This window comes from Aquila chrysaetos, chromosome 26 (genome assembly GCF_900496995.4).
Source record: "Aquila chrysaetos chrysaetos chromosome 26, bAquChr1.4, whole genome shotgun sequence".
Lineage (NCBI taxonomy): Eukaryota > Metazoa > Chordata > Aves > Accipitriformes > Accipitridae > Aquila > Aquila chrysaetos.
The window spans coordinates 2,229,664-2,247,268 of record NC_044029.1 but is presented as its reverse complement, the minus strand read 5'-3'; the positions used below and the strand labels follow the sequence as shown (position 1 = coordinate 2,247,268).

Here is a 17,605-nt window from a genome sequence, read left to right as displayed (position 1 = left end):
TGTTTCCTAGACTGTATAAGGTTGCAATTCAACTTCCTACTCCTTTACTACAAAAACAAGGGAAAAAAAATTAGCAAAAGATAGTATTTACCTCTCCACGCTGAGCTTCTTGTATTCTGGTAAATCTGAGGTCAGCATGTTCCCAGTTTGCATTTACACTATATATTCTCAGCTGGGAAAGTTCAAACGAAGCATTAAAGGCTTTTGCGCCAATCCTTATTATAATGGAGTTCACAGAAACCGAAATGCCTTCTACCACTTTTTCAGCAAAGCCATATTCACTAGAAAGTGAAATGCCAACATATTAAATACACACCTAATGAAAGGGCAAAAAAATAAATTTAAACAGCTGAAACACAACATGAAACAAACCATAAAATACGTTCCTGATGTATTCCCAGTTATGATTTTTTGTTAAATATACTTGATCTAGTTTACAAGAATTTCCATCCTATGATCCTAATCTCAAAATAGTCATTAAAGAAGATATTTTGGACCAAGATCAATCTCCATGAAGTATAACAATGAATGCAATTTTTCCAGATAAATATTTTATACATATATATAAATGTATAAAAAATAAAATATATATTATACATACATAAGAATAACAGTCTACAGCATTACGTAGAAATCTTACTCTTCTTTACGTATACATAAGGAGTAACTCATGTCAAATCAATTATTTGGCAATTTCAATCTGGTTAGTATTTATCTCTATAAGCTAAATTATTCCACCTATTAAAACTAGTGTCTTTCATGTCTACAAAACAGTATAAAGTATTTGCTTTGTTTCATTCTATAAAAGAGAGGCATCCTAAATCGTGGTTACACTTCTACATCAAATGCATTCTAGTATTAAAAAGATAAAGCAGTTGGAATTAATTTTTTAATAAAAATCTTATGCATTCTGAATGTTTTAGATTAATGAATGGAAAATTGTATTTTAAATCTTCTCTTAACATCTAAAATTTTTTGCCTTTTTTTTTCTGCTTCTTTGAAAAGTAGATTTTATGTGGTTTGTCATTCCTTTCCCTTTTTATAACTTCCATCCTACACAGAATCTCTATGGCAATGATTTTCAAGCTGTACCCTAGGAGACATAGAGGCCCATGGACTGCTTCTACATATTAGGCAGAAGTTAAAATAAGAAAAGCAATTGTATCATCAAATTTGTTTCTCTGTATATGGGTCCCTATGCCCACTGAAAAATGCTTTGGATCCATAAAAAGGAAATGACTGGGGGAGTGGGCGGATGGAAATCACTGATGCAACGCTGTATTGTCCCACCAAATTACTTGACTTTTGGGCTATATAGTGTGCATGAAATCTTTCAGTAAGATTTGCCTGATACAATAAAGGAAATAGAACTTTAAAACACCACACTAACAAATAGCCCTTAATACTGTTTTTTAGACCAAACAAAGGAAAAATAAATTTTTTTTAAAACCCACCCCAATATTATATATATTTTCCAAATAGGTTGAAGGCAAGATGTCTTTAATTTTCAAAAAACTTAATATCAATTAAACTTGGTAAATTTTTGATGCAGTAGTTGCACCCATATGAAACGTGCCTAGGAAGCTCCATACATAGTTCAGATGTTCTCTCCAGGCTTGGGTCTGCATAGTTCCATTATCGCTATACATATGTAACTCCACCTACAAGTAATAAAATTTTGGAGAGAAGGAAATAGCAAGCTGCAACACTACATACTTCCGAAAATTTGCCCAGGATCTAACTGTTTGATATTAATTCAAAATGAGTAATTTAAATTTTTTTTAATTAATTACATGTAAGTATCATCACTGACCTCTGTCCAGATGCAGTTGCTATAGGAGAGGGTCCATTAGGGGCACGTGGCTCTTCACATGTGCTCATTTCCATTACGACTTTATCCAAGGACTTGAAAAACAAAACAAAACAAAAAATTGGAGACCTAAGAGGTAGCGAAGTAAATATATAACATATGAAGAAAAAACAAACAAACAAAAAAAATCACTTGAGAACTTTTTCTGAAATATACATAGAACAGTTCTTACCATGTCAATTTTCCCATAAACCTTTGTAACGTACCCAAATTATCTATTTTTTAATTTGTTCATATAAATTTTTAAGTTTTGTGAATTCTGACCTTCCCAGTCAAATATTGGATTACATAATTCTTGATCCCTGAGTATTATTTATACATCACACACATTTTCAAAAATTCCATTTCGAAAAGGGCAGGATTTAACATGTGCTTAACTCGGTTTTTCTTCCTATACAATTGCTCTTTCAGTGAAATACTTAATACCTCCTGAGTTTTCTAAATGGTTCAGTAAGTTCAGAAAATTTTAATGGAAAATATTTGAAACTAGTCTACTAAAATTCGTGATAGCAGATGAAGTTTTGTTCTGCATCTTTAAAACAGAATCTGAATATATGTAATACATACACATATGAGTGTGTAAACATTCTGTGTATATGCATCTTCAGTAGATCTAGTAAAACAAGTAATTTCTAAAAGATATATTCTAGCATAATTTGCAACACATTATAGTAAAATTGTATGCTATTACTGTATTCTTTGTACATGAGGTAGGACCCTTACAAAAGGGGCTGGGAATTAAGGGAATGAGACACCTAAATCCTATTTTAACTGAAGGCTATATTTAAATAGTAGAACTATAACACATAGATATAAATAATGCATACTAACAGGGGGGTGAACAGAATGGGAACACACCAAATGCAAAACCTTATTCCCAGCAACTGAATAAATCCAAGAATCTCCTAACTTACATTACAATGCTTGTGACCTAAATTTATCATACAACCTGGGAAGGCTCTTAATTTAAGGCTTATAGCTCTGAAACCTTGTCCCATTGGAAGCTCATCAAAACACAAAACAAGCTAATACTACTTCCCTGTCTAGTTCTGACTTTATACCACCCCTTCTGAATTCCTCCATTTACCCTCTCTTAGGTCAGACAAAGCACACTAGAAAGCTTTGTCCTCAATTTTAGATTTTTCATGATTCAACCTGCTCTACCTACTGGACTTTATTATCATATTGTGTTAATTGCACCTGTCTTCATAATCCACTTGCTCCACAACATTTTTCTGTGCTACTCTTATTCATTAAATGCCCTGACTACTACCTAGAAAGTCATAAACTCTCTAGTCCAGATTTATTTATACTTCACTATATTTTGATGCTTAAAGGGAAGCGTTTGCTGTTAACAGTAAATTTGGACATTTTTAAATTATCTTCTCAGCTGTCTCAATGAATAACTTGCCTTGCAAAACAACAGAGGAAAAAACAACACAGAAAAAACAATCCCTTAGTTTGAGGATACTGGGGGTTGGGGGGAAGCCAGGATTTCTCGTTTATCCTAACATTTTTAGATGTTTGACTACTCTTCTAAGGTTTCTTAAATTAAGAGCTTCAGAACAATCTCCTTCACTACATGACTAGTGCAAAGAACAGCAGTGCAATGATTTAAGGAGTTTGCATAATATAAATAGGAGTTAATGAAGAACACCTGGATGTAGATACCTGTCCATTCTTTTCTCACTGGCAACTACTGTACTTTGATAGAGGAAAAACTGCTGCACAGCCTCCTTAGGTCCCCAAAGCACTCCTCAAAATTATATTGTTTATCATATAGAAACAAAAACTGATTATGAGCAAAGATAACTTAGTATTGGCCACTATGTTAACAGACAGATTTTCACAAAGGGCAACTCAGCTCAGTGAAAGTACCTTTGGCTAGACAAGTGGGTTCTAGTTACCTCCTAAGCTATGCAGACAGAGGATGCTATTCCAATTGAATCGAACTCTCAGTAGCAAAAATATCCCCAACAAAATAGTGTAAGTTCAGTGATGTAATAAAGGGCTGAAGTTGGACATTTAGGCCATTGAATTCACCTTGCTTTAGAAGTCAAAAAGGCTGTTGTACAGTGTACTACTGAAGAGTGAACTTTTGTTATCAATTTAGCGCACTTGTTCAAGGAAAGCTTTATGTAAAAAAGGTGACTTTGAAAGCTATATTAGCAATCTCTGAGGCTAAGATAAGTTCAATAGGAGCAAAACAAACAATCAGGCCTTGCTACCATGGGTCAAAGTATGTAATCTTTAAGCATAGCACAGCTTAAGCCGATTTCCTAATTTGGCAGTTGCATCTTACAGTCAAGAGGTTGAATCATCTCACCTCAGCATTACCACGCTTTAAGCTCTGTGTGTCAGGAAGAAGCGGTACAGACATTAGTACACTACAACTGGGTCACTAGCAAACGCATCAAGTATTTAAAACAACATGTCTTTCCGAAGTCTGATTCAGAACTAAGGCATTACAAGCACATTCAGGAATTCAGTGCAAGACTAGGAAGCATGACAGTTAAAGGAATATTCATTCCTAAATAAACACAATTAAGAAAAGTTTAGCCATCATCAAGCAGATCACTTCTGGTGCCACCACATTTCTTAGCATACTTAAAAATGAACAAAATTAAACAAATGCAAGAATTAGCATTACTTCTAACTGTCGCTGAGTCCTATTTACACATTTTACATCCTATTTATATCCAGGCTGAATCCTAGGCTGTTACAGAAACCCTGAACTGTTACACGTATCAAACCTGCCATAACTGAGACCATTGGGTGGAGTACAGATGTAGAATAGAAAAATCCTTCGAAAAGATAGCTCCAAAAGACAGGCAGGAACCTGTAAAAAGGTTAGTTGGACAAATAACCACCCTTCAGGTAAACCCAAATTAAGATGTAAAGGCTGAAGAACTTGACAGAAAATAGCTAACAATCAAACATTATAGTGATGATGCCCAAAGCCATAGGTTAAGAAAACAAACCTACCAAGAAAAACATTAAGGCATTTTGTCTTGATCTGCCGCTACCCAGAGGACACTTAATAAAGGCCCACTGATGTTTTGGTTATTTCTAGAGTCAGGTCAAGAGAACTATATAAATATTTGAGATAAATTCTGCTACACAGAGTGTATTTAGGAGTTGATCTCAAAACTCACCAAAGAGATGGGATGTGTTTTCAATTTTGTCCATGGTATCTGCAAGGGAAAACATTATTCTAAAGCAAAGTAAATATCAAAAATAAAGTGAAATAAAGCATTTGTTTAGATTGTGTTTTATATATACAAATTATATTTATAACTCCTGAACTCAGAATACTCCTTTCAAAATATCAAGTTTATCTGAAAAATATTGTATAGTAAATTTATGCACACACGAATTTATTTTAGGTGTTAAAAACAGAACTTCAAAATCTAATCTACTTATCACTGAGCAGAAAACAGAGGAATAAAATAGCATCTGTCTCTAATACTGAGTTGTCAACACTGTCTTCCACATTCTTTCCTTTAAAAGGAAAGAAAATCCACATTTGCTCTGTTGGCCTACAAGTAATTGGATGCCTGCAACAAAGCATCAAGTTCACTGCATTCAGAACAATCAGGACAATCTCCCATTAAGGAAAACAAAACAAAAACCCCAAAAGACTGAAGAGGTGCCAAAATTTGACCAGATCATAACTTCTGTCAAAAACAAGCCATAACTCCATTTCTTACTCTCATATTAGTATAACCTAGGAGACATGATAAACATTGCTTCAATTCTTAGCAGCCACAAGGACCAAAAAAGCAACGTCTACTAGATTTAGACTGTTTCCACATTTCCCACAGAGACCAGAATCCCTCAGAAAGATATTTTTTGAAATAGGAAAGGAACAAGAGGGAAAGCAACAGAGAGAGAAGGGTAAAGAGAAGAAATAACACATAAAAAAGAGAAAAATAAATAATTATAGTAGACTAATTACCATGGGCAAATACAAGCTTTTATCTCTACCCCTATTTCAGAACATGCAGGAATAAATTCTACTCAGAGAGAGAAAAAAAAAAAAATTAAAAAAAAATCAATACTTATTTTCAACATTTCCATACGTAATCACATGAGAAACAAAAATTAGTAAGAAATTATTGCTGGTAACATCTTTGTTTTTCTCTAAAATTTTATCAAGCACACATCACAATTTTCTACTAATAGAAAGTTGCTTGAAAGTTTACAGAAGCAGAAGGAAAAAAAGAAAGATGTGACTAATTACCATTGCAGCACAATAAAATACTCACCCTAATGGATGCTTTATTGCAAAAGACTTTGTTTATAGCAAGCCATGTTGGAAGATCCAGCATGTTCTGAAGCACCTCTTGATCCAGCTCTAAATTGGTCAGCTGACCTTCGCCCTTTAATGTGCTCAGGTTGATCTTGTCAGGTGACAAATTTTTGGTGAACCTAAAACCAAACATGCACCTTAAGTAAATGCATATAAAGCAATCAGCTGTCCCACATATAGCTGACAATTTAACTTAAAGCAATGGTCTGGGGGTGAGGAAATCATCTTAGGTGCACTTAGGTCCACCCTGAAAAGAAATGGTACCATGGAATTGCTTAGTCCCTCTAAATTTTTGCATCTCATTAACTCCATTTACAAATACATAAACAAAATTAAATATGTTATGACGTATCTTCTAATTTGTCTATCATCCAGAATAACAAATCCTTGATTCAAACTATTTAACAATTTATTTTAAATTATATAAGGTAAAAGTGAATCTATTTCACTCTTTAGTTTTTCAAAAGGAGAAAAAAAAATCCAAAACCTCTACAACTGATACTGTCATTCTTAGAGCAAGCAGGAGTGGCTTAGAATTCACTCAGGAGGAGTAACAAAAAACTACTCCTTACAAATAGTACCTTTCTATATATATTTAAAGTTAAAATCTTGAAGAGTTTTGTTGACATTATTCATTAGGTTTAATCATAGAATTTAATAACATAAACTAGAAATATACATGCACACACATAGCAGCATGGTGTATATAATATATTGGATGAAAGGTCAATCTGATACACAAGGGCTAAAAAAAAGTAACTATTTAAAAGAGTGCATGTGCAATAAATTTCATTACACTTCAAAGGTGCTATGATTTGCTGATACCACAGAACAATCCACGTGACTGTGTCAAATGGTTCACATACTTGTGAGAGAAAAATCATAGGTACTCCACCCTCAAATCAACAGCTGTAGCATTATATCTACCCCAAGCTGAAGAATAGGCTATACTTAACCACACTTCCATTCTGCCATGGAAAATTGTTTCTGCTCATGAATGGGGTCTAATTTTACAAGGTTAGGTAGTAGAAAATACTATTGTTTGCATTACGCTTTGTGACTTTTCCCACCAAAATCTCCCCACGCTGATATTCTGCAGGCAGAGAGCAAAGGGGTTTGTTTGTCCACAAGGATGGAACACCACCCCGAAGCAACACCCCAGGAGGTGCAACTCCAACATTTCCTTCCCATTAGAAACCAATTTCTAACTGAACTATGAGGTCCTTATGAAGTCAGATACTCAGGGGGAGATGGTGGAAGAAGGTGCAGAAAGCTGGCAAGCTTTTCCTCTTAACAGTTTTCAAGTGTGGCTCGAAACATGGCAGGCATTTTCTCAGTCCAACAGCTTTAGTGCATTCTTGTGATGGTAAGCTTTGGAAATGCATCTACCTAGCCTGACAAAATGCAAGCGTCCATTTTACCATAAAAGCGTCCTATGAAACATTCAGCCAGACATCAAAAACTTACAGAGCTTCATCACTTGTCCGTTTAATCACTAAGAGGAACTCTCAAAGATCAAGACATCTGGGTGTGGGGGTGCACAGTGGAAGAAGCTTGTTCAGAATTAAAAGTTCAGTTGTTTATTTTTTTTAACTATACCTGAAATTATTCAGGATGTATTTGCAAATAATACTAGACAAGTTTCTTATGAGAGAAGTGTTGCAATTGTTTCTGTATTGCTTTCAAGGCGTAAGTTATCTGGAAGAAATGAGCTTTGATTCGTGAATATTTTAATAATTTCAGTACTAAAAATACATTAAGATAAGGCTATTAGCAAATATATTTTCCTTGACAACTAATGTGCTTCCAAATGCTCCATTTAGAAACATTATGAGGGGAATAAAGGACTTAAAATTATTTAATTTTCTGGTCACCCTTCCTTGTTCCTTTTAACAAGAAAGCGTAATGAGAAGAGCTGAGTAAGCTGCCTCAGTAAAACATCCCATCAGTAACTGCAAAATATAAAGCCTCCTATCTCAAAAATCATATTGCCAAGTCTCATCTGACTCAGCTAATTCAAATTCCTAGAAGAAAAAAAAAGCAACCATTGAATGTTTTCAGTCACATCATAGTAACTCTTCACTCTTGACTTTCTAGATGAGGGTCAACAAAAGAATCACGAATTGGTGTTATTTTAAAGTCACATTTATACACCGAATGCCAAAATATTCTCCCATTACACACACACACAAAGTCTCCTGAGACACATGCTCTGTGGAAGAAATCCCCCGTTGCTATGCCACACCAGAAATGCCACTCAACTTGGAGGCAGATCTAACGGTCGTCTTGATCTCAACTGCAGACACATCACAGCGAAAGCCAGAGGATCTACAGGAATGGGTTTCCAAACTTCATAGTGAGAAAGACACCAAAATACCATTAAGGAGGAGAATGGAGACCGCAAAGCCGATCTTGAGTTACTTCCAACATCCTTCAGACAAAATAGGAGCCAGTCCCTCCCAACAAGGAGCAGAAAGACAGGGAAATCAATTTCAACAAGGAGCATCATTTCCCCCCCCCCCCATTTCTATTTTTTTTGTAATTTTCTGAGAGCATTGCTTTGAATTTGTTACCTCTCCTGCAGCCAGTGAAAGGAAAAATGCTCTGAGTGCTGCTTCATTCAGCACAGACTGACATAAGAGGATCTCCACCTGTGAGACTACACCCTTCATTTCAAGTCACAGAAAAAAACTCTTAACAGGTGAGCTGTGAGAAGGTATTTCAGGTGGAGGCACCTGTAGCAGCAGATCTCTTCATTCCACTTCCAGGCTGGAATGTGACTGATGAGCGGATGCTGAGGAGACTGTGGTGTTTCCCCAACACCCATAGTAACTTCATAATATACAACAACCCCATCTGCTTTGTCCAGAGCTGATTTTCCACCGAGGATGCCAACACTTTACGTTTCTGTGCCAGTTCCCTGCTCCTTCTAAACTCAGTTGTTCCATAGAATACATTTTTGTTTGTCTGTTGGATATTTTCAGCACCTTAGAACCATTTCGTACTACTTGATATAACAGGAAAAGCTTTTAGTTTTATACAGTGGCCTCTAACTTAAAAAATAAAAAATTAGAAGTTGGCCTATTTGGGCAGCTAGCCCTGCAAAACACAATGTGATCACACCCATTAGTTAGAATTTACAAGAATTCAGATCTTCATGCATAAAATTAAAAGAAGAGCCAAATGACAAAAAGAACAGCATTTTGAATTAAAAATTTTAAAAAACCTTAGGGCAACCACAGTTCTCCAAATGGTATTGTTCTAGGATGCCATGGTACATCAAACAAGGACATGCCCCACTGAGCCAGAGTGCTCTGACTTTTCTTTCTGGTGTGTTTAGCATTCAGTCAACAGAGACTGGAGGAGAAGACATACCACAGACACATCGATGTGTGTCTAGTGCAAGTTCTACTGAACTTGCTGTGATTTGGTATAATCACGACTGACAAAACTGCTACCCACATAAAATCTGCAATTTAATATTTTAATGCTATTAACTTTTAATTTTATTATTAAATTCAATGTTAAAATTATTCTAAATATTCTAGTGTTGGAGACATTTTCTAATATTTATTGCCAGGCAAAAGCTAAGGAGGAGGCAGCACGGCTTTGTAGGTTGGCAAGTTATCTCTATATCTAAAGAACTACTGTGTCTCTTAGTACTGTAACCTAGAATGTTTAATTGCTTGAACTTTGAGAACTTATTAGGCTATCATATTTATGATACCATTTTTATGTAAAGCAGAGAGGTACCGCCCATAAAGTTAAGGTAGAATCATGTAATTCTGAATATGTAGTAATTATAGATCTTTGATTGTGTCATAATGTTTCATGATTAGAAATCTTTCATCAGGGAAAACCATTTAAAAATTCTCTATGAGCTTTTCATATAACTACTCAGAACTAACAACGTCACTAACTTCATTATATGCACACATTCTTCTCTTTTACTTGGCACAAGCAAACAGCTCCCCCCCTTCTTGCCATTTGTTTTTCACCATGGTGTTCATTCCTTAGAATGAGTTAATTAATCCTTAAAAACTGGGTCAAACTGGGAGCAGAGGCCTTGACAACAGGGCCCTTTCCCTGCACAACATCCCATGAACTCCTGACTGATGTTCCTTTTCTAGGGAACAGACAGAGTGCTAATACCCACTACTCGGTACAAGAAGTGAATAAAACAGAACAGAGAAAAGTAAAAGGGAAGGGCAAGAGGAATGTAAGTAAAGGGCATGGCTGAGTTCACCAAAGCTTTACGTTACACTGTTTTGCTGTGGCAGTAAGACATCACTGTTACTGAGGTAATACATACTTGGTTTGCTAACACCACAAGATATTCTTAGCAAAACTGTTTTCATGGATTTAGCTTCAATTTCACAAACTACCCTTCCTTCCTCAAAACATACGATTTGAGGTTTGAATTACTATATCTGATAGCATGAATTTCAGTTCAGTTTTAATACTCAATTCTATGAGGTAGATTAATGTTATAAAATATTTTACACTTTAAATGCAAGAATCCAGAAATATGAAGCTACCAATACCACAAGCAGCCTGACATAGCTCCCTTGGGTACATATATACATACACACACACTAAGTACTACCATGCAGTTAGACAGACAGTTCAACTTTAATTTACAGAGAACAGATTAAGAGTTTAGTGAAAAGCATAAGACTGCACAATAACAGCACAGTAGTAAGAACTGTATGTAGAGTATTAAGTTACAATCATTGTATCTTGTCAGGAACACAACAGTTCTGTTCTTTTCATTCTTTTCTCTCTAAAACAACTAAAAATCTACACAGAAGATTAATTTTCTTCCTTGCCCAAAATATTTATTTTCTAAAGTTTTGTTTGTAACAATGCAGGCTTGGAGGTCTGAATGGAGCACTCCACTACGCTTGCAGAGAAGATGGCCAAGAAGTAAAACTAGAAACAAAAAACAACCCAAACCCAGTAGAGAAGACAGGGGAAAACACTTCTCTTGAGAACACATGGTTTATGGTATATGGTTTGTATAATGAAGGCCACAGACCACATGAAGCTTAGAGTAGCGGTCCTCAAAGGTTTGGAGAGAATACCAGATGCCTTGTCAAGTTCATCAACAGAAACTCCAACCTCTGGTTTTAACGGAGAAATAACAGAAGTCTGGATTGCATATGGACACAGGATTCTCAGCTGTTTTGCACATCTACTCAATAGACAATCTCTTCCACCTGACTCTACCATATGCCTCCCTTGATTTTAAATAAACTTCCTTCAGTGATTTGATCCTGCATGTATGCTTTAATCATGACAGACTATTAAATCATAATACGTGCCACATGTTTTGCTTATCTCCTTATTATGAACTAGAACTCCTTAAAAAGATGTATGGTTCAAAACAACCAGCTCTGAAAAAGGGAAGCATGACCTACCAAGCACTGGCAACTGTATCAATACAGCAGAAATGGAACAGAAAGATAACTGGTTTTTTTTCCTGTTTCACCTGGCTGAACCATGTTATCAGATCACAAAGGAACTCTATATTTCCGAAGCAAGAAAATCAGTCTTTTATCAGTTGAGTTTCTAAGAAGATATCGGCTTCTCACAGCTCTAGGTAACAGAGAGAAGGAAGTCTACTATCATTCTGCTCACTGTACCAGTTCAAATTTTAAGACTTTGCGTTTAAATAGAAGAGGAACAGAACTAACTCTTTGTCAAATCTGCCACAGAAACAAAGCATTGGGATCACCAGAGTGTGTACTGTTATAAGTGACTTCCTCTCATCCAGTGTAACACCACAAATCAAAGCTGATTTTCAACAGCAGTTTTGATCTTAAAAATAAAAATAATAATTAAAAAAAATCTAAATCCCTCTCACCTTTAAATAAGAAAAAAAAAAAAGTCACAGCAAATAGCATGCTGCAGGCAACATAACAATTTCTTCTCTTGTATTTTCTTTCCTGTAGCCAGAAGTATCAGTGTCTCAGGAGCAAAAACATCACCTGCAAATACTGAGTTCAGGAGCATTGCTATACTTTTCCCCAAGGCAGCACATCATTAGTTAAGTCCAAAGTACCAAGATGCTTATATCTATTTAGATGGCAGCAAGTCCTAGATTTAAAAACAACTCCACATACCAGAAGCATTAAGCACAATGACATTCAGAAGAGTTCTTAGTAGCATTCCCTTCTTGATCCAGGTATGACAGGAGAGAAAAGGTGAGACAGACTACAGTCATACAGGATTAAAGATTTAGCTGCCGTTAAGTGAACGGCTCACAGACCAAAGACAGACTTTACAGATGCAACAAGTGATTGACCTGTATTGAAACGGTAAGGCACTAATGAAAATTTTGCGTGGATGTGATAGACCAGGAAAAAAAAAAAAACCAAATACAACCCCCAAACTTCTGTAAAAGATGTCTATTTTAATCCTTCAGACCTATGAAACAAGATTAGAATCAAGCAACTGAAATCTTCTCTTGGTATTTTAAAAAACATCAACCAAAAAGCATCACAAAAGCTGCTACAAAAATTAACTATACAGCAAAGGCTTAAGGTTAGTAGGAATTGGTCAGAAGACTGCAAGAGCAGCAATATCTATTATGTCCAAAGGATACGTAGAAACCCAAAGGCACTGAGTATACTTAGTAATGCCCTAGAAAAACTTGGTGAACTATGAAGTAACAGAAACCTTTGAGTGAATCCTGGCTGTCCTAGCGACATTTTAATTTTAATGCAGTGTATTGAAGTAGTATTTCACCCAGAAAGAAACCATTAAGTATGGTTTATGTAAGATGTGGAGTAAATGACTTTTAGCTCTGCAGGCTGAGTTAAAATGTGTAAAAGTTGACAGATAACGTTAAAGTCACATTCATCAAGTCCACAGAAAACTGACCTTCCGAGGAACCCAAGACATCAGCAAATGGCTTTGCAGCAACAGCTGACTCATTGATGATGCAAAATACTGAACATTTGAAGGTACAATTCATGGAAACTACTGGGTTCTAAGTGAAAGGTATCTTTTTAGGAAATAAAGCTGGAAGATAAGAGAGGGTAAAAAACTGTCTGGGACACATGAAGGTTAAAGTACTTCTATGTACAAAAAACGAATGGTAGGTAGTACTAAATATCACCACAAAATATGATGGCATGCCCTCATCTTGGACACTGCATCCATTTCTGAAAATATTGAAACTAATTAAGAAACAAAGAGGATAAACAAAAACAATAATGACAAAGTAATGAACACTACACAAAAAGTTAACTGGATGCTCATTTATCTTAACATAAGACCAAAAACACATGCAAAACTAAAAGAGAACACATTTAAAGCCAGTAAAAGGAAACACTCATTGCAGAACATTTTAATGCCCAAGAAAACATCAGGATAGAATATAGTACCAAAATCAGAAGCGTCAAAGAATTTAAAAAAAAAAAAAAAAAATTAAGGTACTCGTGGTAGGGTTTGTAGGGAGAGGTAATGCCTTTTATGCCTACAACATAGTAAGATTAACCAGATGCACTCTGACACATAAACACTTAAGTTCTTTACTTAAGAATATTCACAGTACATTAGGTTGAAAATAAACACTTGTGAGGATAAAGTTTAGTATTTCTGAACAAAACCAGTCCCGCAAACAATGGCACTCTCACAGTCTGCACCAGGAAGACAGCACTGCCATAGCACTGTAAAATCTCACCACCACTGTCAGTAGACAGTGGGTAACCAGTAGGCAAATCTACAGCGGACAGAACTTTGGTGGTCTGAGAGACTATCTTCCAACCTTTATCCAGAAGTCATCTGTATCAGCAATGTTGTGTCCTGCATAGATTCCCAAATACCATGCAGTTTCCTCCCAAGAAGCCCCTATCAGTAGATGAACTGCAAGGGCTATCATTCCCTCGTTCTGCAAGCTATAGGGAATCACAAGGGACTCCTAAACGGCAATACCCACTGCAGCAGCTACACCCGTCACCAGACTTTACAAGTACACCCCTCAGTACCTATGATACCTGACTGGCACCTTCTTACACCCTCCAACATCGATTTGTACAGGAGAAGGGTATCACCCCTTTACCCGTGGGTAATGTGGCCACCCCACACGAATGCCTGCATGCTCTATTTAATCACACCTTGAACTTCTGTAGAATCAGGTCAGGTGTGCATTTGGTGGCTGAGTGCAAGATGGAGAACCCTGCGTGGCCCACTGGATGTCCAGCATGGAGAGGATCTGCATGATCTGCTGTGCAGCGTCTCGCCAAGGTGCTCCCAGGCCAACCCTCTGGAGCAGGACAGGACATTCCAGTTTGCACACCCAGCCTGGACCTACTGCTCTCAGCTGGCCACAACTTACAGCACACTAGTCAAGTCCAAAACACTACCTACAACCCTACAGTTTCAGGTGGGACTTTTCAGGCTACTCTACAGGACCTGAACCACCTAACACTCATCAGGCCTTTTGACTTATCAAAGTCCGAAGACAGATCTTCCTTTCCAGGCACTAATTAGGACCCTGACTCAACAAACAACCAGCACTTGTGTGACGCGTCTGGTGTGGTGTCACACCACCCCCCTTATCTCTCCCATCCTAGGAGGTGAAGCACTGAATGGTACATCTGCTTTGCTGATGCTTTCCAAATAATTGCTTCCATTTCATCATGACACAGGACGACCTCGGTGTGGATGACTACTCCAGCTGACTTCCTAAAGACAGCTTAGTACACTCATCCATTCACTCTAAGACCCATTCCATACCTTCTCAAATACTGACATTCCCACCAACTCTCTTGACAGTACATAAAGTTTCCCCCAGTTAATTCTGTAATAATACATACAAGAAATTATTTTCTTTCTATTTGGAAAAACTGTATTGGTGCTTTTTGGGTACAGGCAGAACTGAAACAGCTGCTGTCATCAATGGCTATTATCTAATTATGTGTCATGCAGCAGATCTGCTCATAGCCAAGCACTGTGCATAAATGAGGAGCTTACACTGCATGAATTATAATCATCTTGCAAGTAAAATATTGCTCAAGCAATTTCTCTTTCCTTTATGGTAAATCCTCACACAGACCGATACTGGCTTTTCTATTCTGTGAGTCTTTTCACACACCACTCACGCAAACATAGAAACGGTCAGTATTATCGAACCCCAAAAACTTGTTTCAAACATGACAATCCTATACATGACAGACCTTAATGCATACTTTGAGTACAAGGTAACATAAAATCCTCATGTACTAAACCATATGTAGCCAGGTATACACAACTTCCACATTGCAAGCAGCAAAAATAACACCTCACATTTTGAGAACTTGCTTATACTTGGTAACTATTAAATTCCACTCAAAGTACAACATTCTGCACCTAATGCAAAGAAAAGCCACTTGATGCAAAATAATTTTATAAATTTAAAATCAAGAAATAACAGTGCCATGTAAAAGCATGACAACATCTGCCTTTTGGAAACCACATCATTTACTTATGTGATATTAGCAGATATCTTTTTAACGCTAACCGATCAGATGTCAGAACAGAATAAGATTTTTCAGCAAGACATTAACTAAAAGAACTATTTTAATAAAAAAAAAAAAATCAGCTATTCTCTTCTGTAAACTAGGTAAAAAGCTGACTGATCCTTCAAATATCTATCAATACAGAGGTAATAAACATCAAGTTACAAAAAGGAATTAAGTAGGTGTAAATGATAAACAGCAAATGTCAAACAGCCTAAAGAAATCGAGAAACACCTAGAAGACTACCTCTAGAAAACATACATAAAGATATGTTTATAATGGGATTGCTGATTTACTTCACAAACCAGTTTTGCAAATTTTGTTTAGGACTTAAAAAAAACCAAACCAAAACAAAACAAAAAAACCCAAACCCAATACACATAGCTGCACAGCAAACAATTATTTTTTGCAGAGTTGTAAGTTACAAAACCAAACAGGAAAGAAAACGGAATTAATATTTTATAGAGCTCATTTCACTCCCAAATTTATATAAACACATACCACCTCTTACATTTACTCTACAAAGGTGGGAGAGGGGAAGTTACCTGAGGGCAAGGTATTCAGACAAAAGGCCCCTATTCCTGGTGAAAGCAAGTGGTCAGTTGCCACGGCTTCTGAGAAGCTTCTGGTACTCATTTTGGTGGTAAGGATATTCACAGCAAACCAATCTCCACCAGAGCCAGCTGGGATCGCTGCAGGGAACGGGACACAGGGGACACACAAGGGATCAAGTTCAAAGGGAAAAAGGAGTGATACAATAACGTAAGAGAGTTTTAGCTAAAGATAACTGCAGTTACAACAGTTTGTTACACATCATGACATTATAGAACTAAAAAGGAAATGGATCTCTGTAAAATGCTAGATTCCCATAAGAACACCCCCTGGTTGTCTGATACTACAATACTGTAGCCATGTTTAAATGAACAGCTTACGGAGAAACTTTTAATCTTGCAGAAAAGGTCTATATAATACAGCCAAGTGGTTTCAGAGATACTCAGTAAGTATATTTGGAATGTGAGAAGGAAGATAGCCTGGAGACATAGCATAAGAGGCTTTTATTTTATTTTGAAATGGGAGACAATTTTTCAGTTTTGTTTTGCCTAGCCTGTGATTTCTCAGCCCACATTATTTGTCCCTATTCATGGTGTCTCAACTTCACTTATTCAAAATTCACACTGAAGAAACATGACTTTACAGAGGTAAGGGAACAGGACTCCTCACATTTGTTTTTGTATTTGAGGCAGTACTACAAAGACCCGCACACGTTTAACATTCTGATTTTGCAGGGTATGAAATTTTAGTACATTAAGCTTCTCAAAAATTGAAAGTGAGAATCTTTAATTCGGCAAACCATGCAGTAATTTGAAGAATGAAATTTTGTAAACTGTCTTCACTTTAAAAAAATGCCTCAGCCTAAACGTAATTTCTACCCTTTTACCCTTTTGGGTACAATAAAATCCAAGCATTTGGACAGTGCCCTTAGTAGGCAGTTTGTTGGGATATTTGAACAATGTTTAGGAAATTTATCACTAAAGTGAATTACAGATACTTAGTTAGAAGTGATTTTTTTTTGGCAGACCTCCAGATCCCCAGCAACGGGAGCAACTACAACACAAGAATTGTTCCAGGAGTAAGCAACCACGTAACTTCCAGATTCCTGGGTAGCTGGATCCCAAGGTTGCTTCCTTGGGAGTCAGATAACAGAAGCAGCCAACTTCTCCGAGAGAGTAAAAGCTCTGGTGTTCTCAAGCTACATGGTGAGCTGCGTGACAGAGCTACCACAAAACCTGGGCTGGGGGCATTCTTCACGCAGCAAGGCTCGCACATCCAGAGGGGAGCCTGGAAGTACTAAATGCCACACAGCCTGAGTTGCAGCTCTTTTTTTACTTTTCCTCTCCTGTTTCTTCCCATGAAAAG

At 36.7% G+C, this 17,605-nt stretch overlaps 1 protein-coding gene across 3 annotated transcripts in view; it reads right to left on the bottom strand.

Moving 5' to 3' along the window:
• Window positions 1-17,605, bottom strand: part of UHRF1BP1L (UHRF1 binding protein 1 like) — a 60,685-nt gene that overhangs the window by 36,816 nt on the left and 6,264 nt on the right. For all 3 annotated transcript variants that reach the window (XR_005931473.1, XM_030002631.2, XM_030002632.2), the window contains exons 2-5: window positions 6,139-6,301; window positions 5,026-5,064; window positions 1,814-1,905; window positions 92-281 (exon numbers count right to left, since the gene is read on the bottom strand). Coding sequence is in view for 2 of the 3 variants with exons in the window: in XM_030002631.2 (XP_029858491.1) it covers window positions 92-281; window positions 1,814-1,905; window positions 5,026-5,064; window positions 6,139-6,301 (484 nt within the window). In the remaining variant the exon portion in view is untranslated. The remainder of the gene's footprint in view (window positions 1-91; window positions 282-1,813; window positions 1,906-5,025; window positions 5,065-6,138; window positions 6,302-17,605) is intronic.